Source organism: Sardina pilchardus, chromosome 21 (assembly GCF_963854185.1).
Source record: "Sardina pilchardus chromosome 21, fSarPil1.1, whole genome shotgun sequence".
Taxonomy (NCBI): Eukaryota; Metazoa; Chordata; class Actinopteri; order Clupeiformes; family Clupeidae; genus Sardina; species Sardina pilchardus.
In genome coordinates, this window is record NC_085014.1 from 5,445,682 (window position 1) to 5,455,681 (window position 10,000).

At 44.6% G+C, this 10,000-nt stretch overlaps 2 protein-coding genes across 2 annotated transcripts in view; both read right to left on the minus strand.

Annotated features, from left to right (window-relative positions):
* Positions 1 to 1,676: 1,676 nt before the first annotated feature.
* Positions 1,677 to 2,872, minus strand: LOC134069471 (uncharacterized). Its single transcript, XM_062525435.1, has 3 exons — positions 2,375 to 2,872; positions 2,012 to 2,293; positions 1,677 to 1,730 (listed from the first exon to the last, which is right to left on the minus strand). Exons 1-3 carry the CDS (start codon positions 2,870 to 2,872, stop codon positions 1,677 to 1,679), a joined length of 834 nt encoding a protein of 277 aa, XP_062381419.1.
* A 5,999-nt stretch (positions 2,873 to 8,871) lies between these two features.
* sv2ba (synaptic vesicle glycoprotein 2Ba) overlaps positions 8,872 to 10,000 on the minus strand; it is a 13,348-nt gene continuing 12,219 nt past the window's right edge. Inside the window, exon 12 of the mRNA XM_062524691.1 lies at positions 8,872 to 10,000. This exon is cut by the window's right edge and continues 635 nt beyond it. The gene's annotated coding sequence lies outside the window, so the exon portion shown is untranslated.

The window sequence follows — 10,000 nt, forward strand, 5'->3', positions numbered from 1 at the left end:
ATGTGATGAACAACCAAGCTTATTTGTTAATTAAACGTTGGTGGGTGATATTGATCCAGATTGCATATTTTTAAAATGGAATGGTATGGTATGATTACACCATATAATTCAATTCTGACGGTGGATCAGATGGATGAGATAATATTGATCTTAAAATCTGCTAATGTTTCATGGTGTTATTGAGAAACTTATGTCAATAAAAAAAAGAAAATGTTGGACCAAATGAGAACCATTAGCCTACAGTGAATAGCCTACTTATCCGACTGAAAAATAATGAAAATGTTTTAGAAATTGTGGCAAACTGTAATATTGTATGGTGCATATGAAATTAGGCCTACTCTACTTCTGAAACTCTGAGGCCAGATGTAGAACTAGCTCATACAATGCAAACACTGTATATTTACAGTACTGTATACACACCCACACACTCACATTATATGTTTATGGTTATGAGTTATGTTTATGGTATTTGGCAGACACATTTGTCCAAAGGCAATTAAGGCAAATACATTAATGCTGGTACCCATGCTCTCATGAATCTCGAGTGATCTCTTCAGCACTAATGTCAGTAGGCTACACTGGTGCTCTAGTATAATACTCTTCCATCATCCATTCTCTGGATTCAGTAATATTGCATATATAGCCTACCTCTTTGATATTTATTCAATTTTAAAGTGTGTGTGTGTGTGTGTGTGTGTGTGTGTGTGTGTGTGTGTGTGTGTGTGTGTGTGTGTGTGTGTTTATCCCATTTTTCTACCTGTCCAGGGACTGCAGATGGAATAGCTAAATCCCTTATTTTCAATTTCTTTTGATGGCATCAAGCTGATTCATCTGTTTGAGAAACAGTTCTGTGGTATTCAGCATTCACACAAAATTGTAGTTATACTGAGAATAGAGATGTGATAAAACAGAGATGTGAGTTTTAGTGAAAATATAGATGTGATAAAACAGATATGTAGTTCTAGAGATGCACTGTAGTACTAGTGAGAACAGAGATGTAGTGAGAACAGAGATGTAGTTGAGAATAGAGATATGATAAAACAGAAATTTCATTTGTGTGTCAGTTCAATAGTTGGTGGACTCAATGACAAATGGTGCATCACCATGTCAAATGCTCATAGCATAAATTCCATACGAACAAGGTTTTATAAATGTTAGCCGTTCATGTCTAGTATTTCAAAGTCAAGGTTTGTATTTGTATTGTATGTTGGCATAAGGGCATAATGTAATGTAAATGCGTTGCCTGCTAATTATCTGAAATAGTATTAACACTGCCAGAGCAGTCTCCCATTCAAATTCAAATAATTGAAAAACAATAAAGCAATAATATTTCAATAATATTTAATTTAAATAACAATTTATTACAAATGTATAAATTAACATATTAAATACATCAACATATATTTACATACACACAGAGATACACTGTAGTAAAATATATTACTTCCAATTAAATAAATAGTATTTTGTGGACAGGCAGTAACTCATGTTCAGGGTTGTAGGAGAGTTGTTCTCAGAGGTCCAGTCCTGTGTTGCGAGGTCCTGGGTCCCCTGAGTGAGAGGGGTGGGGTTCTACGCTGGACATTCCTGGGTCCCCCGAGTGAGAGGGGTGGGGGTCTAATGCTGGACGGCCTCTGGACTACAGTCTGGGTTCTGGTTTTGTTCTGGGTCCAGTCTCATCTCCAGTACTCTTGCGGAACCAGCTGACAACCAAAATCTCTGGTGTACATCTGCAAATGAGAGGGAACACTGTATTTAGATAACAGCTCAGGATTGGACATTGCTTTATTTATGTTTATCTCAGTATACCATACTGTGTTTGTAAACAGTGCTAGATTTTTTTTTTTTTTTTCATAGGACACAGTATCAAAAATGGTATAAAATGGGAAATTAAATCCAAGACAACTATTAATTACCTATTCCAAACCATTATATTGTATAACAAAAATGTATAATATGAGCCATAATGAAATACATTCATCTTGTTTTGAGAGACAGGAGTTGAACATACCTGGCAAGACTGCGCTGTCTGGATGGACGGAGAGTTCTGGAACAGGCACTCCAGCCCAACCCCACTGCTGAAGCCCTCTTCCTGGGCAGGCATCTCCACGGACGCCCCACACTGGCTCAGGTCCATGCGGGCGCCCTGTGTGGCGTGAGCGCTGGGCATGCCGCTCGGGTACTGCTGGGTGGAGAACGGAGAGTGTCCCCTGTAGTCCTGCCCAGCTCCCCACTGGACGTCCATGGTGGCGGCGGGCGTGCACTGGAAGTAGCCCAGGATCTCCTGCTGCCTCTGGCCCGGCGCCGGCCCACGGCTGGCCTCCGTCCTCTGGGCGTGTGCCTCCTCCTCTTCCTCCTCCTCTTCTTCCTCCTCTTCCTCCTCCTCGCTGACCCCCAGCTGGGCGGAGAGGTGGGCGATGTAGCGGATGGTGAGGCGCAGCGTCTCGATCTTGGTGAGCGTCTGGCCCGCGGGCACCACGGAGGCGGGCAGGTAGGAGCGCAGGCGGTGCAGCGCCTTGGTCAGGTCGCGCATGCGCAGCTTCTCCTTCTCGCTGGCGCTCGCACGCTGCTTGCTGGGGTTCTTGCACCGCGTTCTGGTTCCGGTTCCGGTTCTGACGGGCCTGATCCCGGACTCCGCGGGGGAGGAGCCGGCCGTGGACTTGCCGCGGGGGCCCGAGCGGGCGAACCGGCCCGGTTTCCCCGAGTCCGAGCGCACATTCGACAGCGACGGAGAGAAGACGAGATCCATTGATGATGATGCCGGCGAGATGGTTTCCGGCGACGACATGCTGTAGAACTCGGAGTCGGAACTCGGGCAGCTCCAGGGACAAAGAGAACTCTCGTATCCGAGCAGAGAAGCAGAGGTATCCATCACACCTGTAGTGTTCCTGTCTAGCGTCTGAACGTGTGTGTTATTCGTGGTGAATCTGAGCAGGAGTACACGTCTTAAGTGCTCGTGCTATGACAGTGTGTGTGTGTGTGTGTGTGTGTGTGTTGATCTCTTGGTTGTGCTGCTGTGTGAGCTGTGTGTGCCGCCGTGGTCAGGATCGGTCTGCGAGTCTGAGCGTTGTGCCGTGCGGAGGGCTGGTTATATGCCGAGGCCGGAGGTGTGAAGTGGCACCTCTGCAGGCCCTGCGCGGACATCACTGTCTCAGCAGTAGCCACAGCCCTGCTCTCCTGCCCCTACCCCTACCCCTGCCCCTGCTCCTGCCCCTGGTCTACCCCACACACTCAGGCTGGGAACAGGCTGCTGCACCAAGACTGAGGTGTGATTTTTTACCCCTCTGCCAAACAAGGCCCAGAGAAAAAAAAGCTAAACAAAACAAAACAAAACTCCTGTTTAAGCTATTCTAGCTACTAATGCATGTAGCGTAAGAAAGAACATTCTAGACCATGTAAGGCTTTTCTACAGAGCTTTTATTCTATTTTTATCTTATTTATAGTGGTTTAAGCCCTCTGTTGGGCTTAAACCACGGGTCAGAACCCATACGGGTCAGAAGGAGCAAAACTACAACAAACTGCAGTTTGTTCTATCCATAATAATATTTCTCATGTTTCCTCTTTGTCTTTTATTTATAACAGTAGGTTATGGTATTTTTGAATATGGATATACACCTGAAAGCCTGAAAGACAGGATTGATTAAAGTGATATTTTCACATTCAGAACAACATCTACTGTATAAGAAATGTTGTCCTGGATTCAGGGTTGAAGGACTTTGTAAAATCCCCTCAACAGTCACACCTGAACCACGTGTTAATCCTAAAATCCTATAATTTGTTGAAATTATTCAAATGCAATAATCCCATTGATGCTTCATCCCACTTGATGCCCACTGATGCTTAAATCACGTAATGTTTGGATACAACACTGACATATCCCCTCACGAGTGACAGCTTGATCTAATCAGTCCTGAGCTTCTGAGGTTGTATATTGCTGTGAGCGAGAGCCTTGTTAGAGGTGAATGTCTTAATAGTGTCCATTACAGGCTTGCACGTGAGGTGTGAGATTCCTCGTGAAGCGTGTTCACCGTGGCCTCGGGACGGGCCTCTCTCCCAGGCCAGCGGCCCACACGGTCACAGGTCACACCTCCACAGGCCGAGCACCGTCATCACTCTGATGGCCTGAGGAAGGAGACAGCCCACTGGGCAGATGAGTGCTGAGGAGATATTGAGTTTTGTATAGGGTGACCAGACGTCCCCGGTTTTCAGGGAACAGCCTCCGTTTTTGGTTGCCTGCCCACGGGAAAAATACAGAAAAACTACTTATGAAGATAAAACTTGAATGTTTTCCAATCAGATTGATAGTCGAACTGAAAATGTCCCTGTTTTTCCCCCACATTTTTGGGATTATGTCCCCAGTTTAGAGGATATTTATTTTTTTTAAAATCCTTCATTATACTTGGCTATCACTTAAAATCATGGCAACATGTTCCTCAGTGCAAGTTTAAAAAGGCTGTCCGTCCGTATAGACCGCATGTTCGCAGAAGAGCGCCTCAGACTCACTACACAACTAAAATGGTGTTGGATCTCTAAGCTGATGAACACCAGAGGAATACTTCTACACCCAAGGAGCACTGCAGGTGGAACTAGTTTGTAGATATTGAGAGTGTTGAGACATACCGCACTGAATATCGAGAAAGGAACTTCAGGTATGCACTCTTGAAAAAAACGGTTCTTGGGATGCTATATAGAATCATGCAGGCTTTGGTTCCTTTGATGAACTCTTCAAAATGGTTTCAAGAACCAACCATCTTTAGTGTTGGAATGTAATAATAACACTGTTCTCCTGACTCCCGCGATGTTGTTCTCTCAGCCTGAGTACAGCTTTTTTGTGCCATTATTTTAGGATTTTGACGATATATAACACTGTCTGTTACTAGCGTACAGTACGTGGCCCTATACGTGAGGCTACTCTAAAGTCTGGCCCAGTCTCCTCCTGTGGGCCGGTCTGCTGGCTGACCCCTGGACTCTGGGGTGAGTAAACCCCGTGCTGACAAAAAATAATTGATTTTGGCAGATTTGCAGCAAATCTGTGGGTGATTCGTGGGAAACAAATATTGCCAGAATTTTGCCAATGTTGGTTGTTAGAGGCAAACTTCCAGCGAAGTTCTGGCAACAATGAGAAGTTTGCCACGAGTGGCAAATATGTTTGCCAGTGATTTTGCCACCACACTTAGCCAATAATGACAAACTTCCAGTGAACTTATGGTGATTAACCAAATCTGCATATGACATTGCTGCAAATATGCTGTAAACATCATCAAAAATGAAAAGAAAACTCATTTTATTTATTTTTCGATGTCATTCCTCTTTACAGTTTTGCTCCTTTGACACTGTATGCTGTATTATCTATAGAAATAAAGTGACTGGACTTGACTTGCCCATCCCAGCCTCTTCCTACCTCACCCCATCCCTGACCCATCCCCCACCCATCCCCCACCCATACCCCTCCCCTCCCCACCCCTCCCCAGCCCAGCCTCTGCCCAGCCCCAGCCCTTTCCCTGACTCACCGGTGGGTTTGGCACCTCTCTCTCTCTCTCTCTCTGCTCTCACAGCCCCAGTGGGAGAGGAGCAGCTGGCACCTGAGTTGGCACCTTCAGCCGTGGCCTCCCCGCCGCTCAGCTCAGCGTCCGCGCTCCCGAACTCCCGCACTCCCGAACTCCCGTGCTCCCGAACTCCCGCACTCCCGAACTCCCGTGCCCCTGGCGAACTCTGCCCGAACCTGCACACTTCTCAGGTCCGTCAGCATCTGAGGTTCATATAACTGCATGTTTGTGTTTTTATACACGATTTCTGTTCATAATCCCACGGAGGTGGATATCTCGGGTTCAGAAAGTAAAAGTCCTGTCAAGTATTTGATCCAACCATTTAGCAAACCAGCTCATCCTAATTAGCAGCCAGGTAGATGCGATAATTAGTGATGTCACCTGAGTTAAGTGCACAGGTAAAGAATATATGGCAGGACTTTTACTTTCTCGAACCGGGCTGTCCTACTCTGTCCCACTCTCTATCTTTTACATTTTGCATCCACTAGCCCCAGCACATGGAAATACACTTACATTATACTTCATACTGTATTTAGTAGGACACAGCTACAATCATAATGCAAACTTGAAAACGCATAATCGTTTATATCTTCACATCAATTCATGTAAAGGGAAGAGCTCTTTTCCAGAGTGCTATATCCACCATTTCAATCTTTTGTTATGTTTGTTTGTTTGTTTTCCAAGTAATTTCAGTGGAACTGTATTTGGCTTATTGCTATCGATATTACCTGAAATACACAACTAAATAAGATGACTTAATATTTTCAAAAATGTATTTATAGTGTTTTGGAAAAGAGATCTTTGGATGGAGGTCAACTGATAGATAGATAGATAGATAGATAGATAGATAGATAGATAGATAGATAGATAGATACTTTATTGATCCCCAAGGGGAAATTCAATTCAATTGGTGGTGGTCTGTCATCATTATAACTAGTTTAGCTGTAAGGTCCTGCTGGTCTGTGTGTTAGGGCTAGCTTTAGGGTTAGGGGTGTGTTATGACTGAGTTGATTCTGCATCTATAGTTCCTGGCGGGAACATGGCATCTGACCTCTGTGATGCTCTGATTCAGGGTCAGGGTTCATGACCCCAGGCCATCGCCGTGGGAACGAGTGGAGTGGAGGCTGGCGTGCAGAATTCCTCACCTTTGAGGAGAAGGCAAACAAGCTGAGCACTGATCAGACAGTGGGCAGGTGAAGGCTATAAATAACTTTTAATCACCTGGGTGTGTGTGTGTGTGTGTGTGTGTGTGTGTGTGTGTGTGTGTGTGTGTGTGTGTGTGTGTGTGTGTGTGAGAGAGAGAAAGAGGGGGTGTGTAGTCCAAGTACGTGGTTTAGAAGCGATCCTGTGAGTTAACTCAGCCCAAGAGTCCCTCGTAGTCCCTTCTCAAGGTCTCTTCACTGTCACAGCAAAACCTGGTCATAGCTTTTCTACCCAAACAGATAACCAGTCTCCATAAGAGTTCACTCAACAAGGGGTTTTATGGCTTGCTCTTGGTCACTCAAGTTTAACCCTCCTGTTGGGTCATTTCAAGCTAGTTTTGCGTCCCGGTCAAAAATGTTATAACTTGTTATGAGTCCACAGTAGCACATTATCTTCTAATGTTGTGATAGACCTTCGCATCAACTTCGCTTCTATTGGATATTACCAGTTTTGAACTTCCATTTGCTATTTATGGCCTACTGGCCTAATTAACCTGATCTCATGTAAGTCAGAAATGGGAGGATTTTATTGGGGGAAACTTGGGGGCTGGTATAGAAGCAAAGAGGGGGAGTGAGGGTGTGTGTGTGTGTGTGTGTGTGAGAGATACATGTGCACAGATACAGTCCATCTGAACAAGTTACTTGTTTATGTCTCACACACGCTGTGACACACACACACCCGAGACAGACAGCTAAAGAGGTGAAACAAGGACTTATGATGACACATAACGGCCTGCTCTCACTGTTATGAGGAAAAGAGAAAACAAGTTGCCGAAACTATCTTGATTCATTCAAATTCAGTGACTAGTCTCCTCTCGTGGATACACACAAAGAGGTTCATATTGGATAAGTTACGCCATGAAAAACAACCCACGAGACAGAACAATCCAGAAACGAGCTCTGATAATAACAGCACAATCCGCCATAAAGAGCACAAAGGCCCCGTGAGGCATCTGAGGATAGGTCACCCACACTACGGGACCGCACTGTACGCACGGCCGTCCAGCGCCGGAGGAACATTTTTCATTTTTTCCGTCTCTGTTTGTTTAAAGTCGCCACAGTGGGGCATTGTTCTGAAAATAGCGCTGAGAGATGATGTTTGCCCTGCACGGCCTCTGTCTCTCCTGCGCTCAGCTATTTCTCACAGTCTGCAGGGCTGCTGCGTGGGGCATTTCAGCGCCTGTTTCACACCCTGGTCAGATAAACAGCCTCTGCAGGCCTAGCAGCCCCCCACTCTCCCACCAACAGCCCCCCCCCCCCCATACACTGGTGTCGCCTCTTCACACGTGTCTGAGGGCTTGTTTTTGCAAATGCCACCCCTGTGCTGCTGGACACACACACACACACACACACACACAAGCACACACATACACACACACACACACACACACACACACACACGCTCACACACAAACACACGCACGCACGCATGCACACACACACTCTCTCTCTCTCTCTCTCTCACTCACACACAAACATACACACACACACACACACACACACACACACACACACACACACACACACACACACACACACACACACACACACACACACACACACACACACACACACACACACACACACACACACACACAAGCACACATACATACACACAAACAGAAATACATATTAGGCTACCCAAGGATGGCTCTGACCATCTTAAGTTAGAGAACACTCCTTCATGAAGAAAGCTTTCAGATCTAAGTCGTAACATCTTAGTATCTTGATTCACAGGTTCAATGTTCTTACTTGCCATTAATGTCCAACACCTCAGTACTACTGTAATGTGGGCACTGACACTATAGTGTCCTGTGAGTTACGCTGATGGACTGTCATGGCACCAAGAATACTGCTGTTATGGCAGCGTCTGGGATTGGTCACGTGACCTTGTGACATCACTGGATACCCAAGGGGGCTCAACACATCATCGTTTTCATGTTGAAAGAAAGAAAGACTGGATGGAAGGAAGAAAGAAAGAAAGAAAGAAAGAAAGAAAGAAAGAAAGAAAGAAAGAAAGTACACACATCATGCATAGTGATTTTGTTTTTTTTAATTCTTTAACCATCACAAAACAAAACAAAAGAAAAAAATAAAAGTTGTTTGTTCTTGTCTCTTGTACCCTCTGTATTTTGAAGAAGAAATATAAAAAGAATAAATAATGTCTCAAAACATACGTTATGTGGTACACACATACACAATTCCTAACTTGTGTAGAAATGAACAGCAGGTCAGAAACACACAAATAAACTGAGTGACCTATGGAGAGTTGTTTGGAGAGAGTTTCTCTGGACATAACTGCTGGCCTTGCCACACTAAGGCCAGACTATAGGCAAGCCACGTGGGTCCCACACATCCACTTACGTGCCAAAAAGACAAAGAACAGTCGCTGTTGCTGTTGGCTCATTACAGTAAAGCTTAAATAAGACAGATTGTCAAAAAATAAATATTTTCATACATGTCAGGCTCGGTGTTTGTATTATAAACACCTGACGAGCTTGTTATGGAGAGGGACAGAGGGAATCTGCATGTTGCGTCGAGAAACCGTGTTAATAGAAAAAAACATCTCACCTGCTTGCTAGCCTACAGCTAAGATTCACAGGTCTATTTACAACAAGAGACACAACCATCCCCAGCTACACCCTGCTAGACGCGTTTGCCCCAAAACGGCTCCAGGATACTGATAAAATGAACTTCCTGTGCGAACGTCCTGATGTTGGGGGTTTAGTTTGGAATTTAACATGAGACAGAAATGGGAATAGAACAAAAAAATGAAGATAAGAGAGACAGACAGACAGAAATAGAGACAGAAAGAAAGAAAGAATGAAAGAAAGAAAAATAGAGACACATTTACAAAATCAGAAATATTTGTGCTAAAAGTTAAATGTCTTCCTATAAGGTACAATAATCTACCGCAAAAAATAAACAAATACAAGACAAAACCAGACTCACTGGTACACGTATAGACAAACACAAGCTTTGTGGGCCTGCAGAGTTGGAATGGGCCCAGGTGTCCCACCAAATGACAAATTAAAGACGGAAAGAGAAGTAAAGAAGTGTCCTCCATCAGTGACATACACTGGACAAAGGGACACAGAAAGGTGGTGTTGCATTCTGACAAAGTAAAAGGAAGATGGCGGAAATGGAAGGTGACCTTTATGAAAGCTACATGGGTCTGTAAATATATATCATCTATTTCAAAATGTCTGTAGTTCTTTGTTCCAACAGTCTGTTTCCTACCTACAGGTACAT

Coding starts and splice junctions, on each gene's coding strand:
- LOC134069471 (XM_062525435.1), bottom strand. CDS start 2,872: ATGGATACCTCTGCTTCTCTGCTCGGATACGAGAGTTCTCTTTGTCCC. Junction 2,294..2,374: donor GGGTCAGCGAGGAGGAGGAA/GAGGAGGAAGAA, acceptor GCGCCGGGCCAG/AGGCAGCAGGAGATCCTGGG. Junction 1,731..2,011: donor AGACAGCGCAGTCTTGCCAG/GTATGTTCAACT, acceptor TCTCATTTGCAG/ATGTACACCAGAGATTTTGG.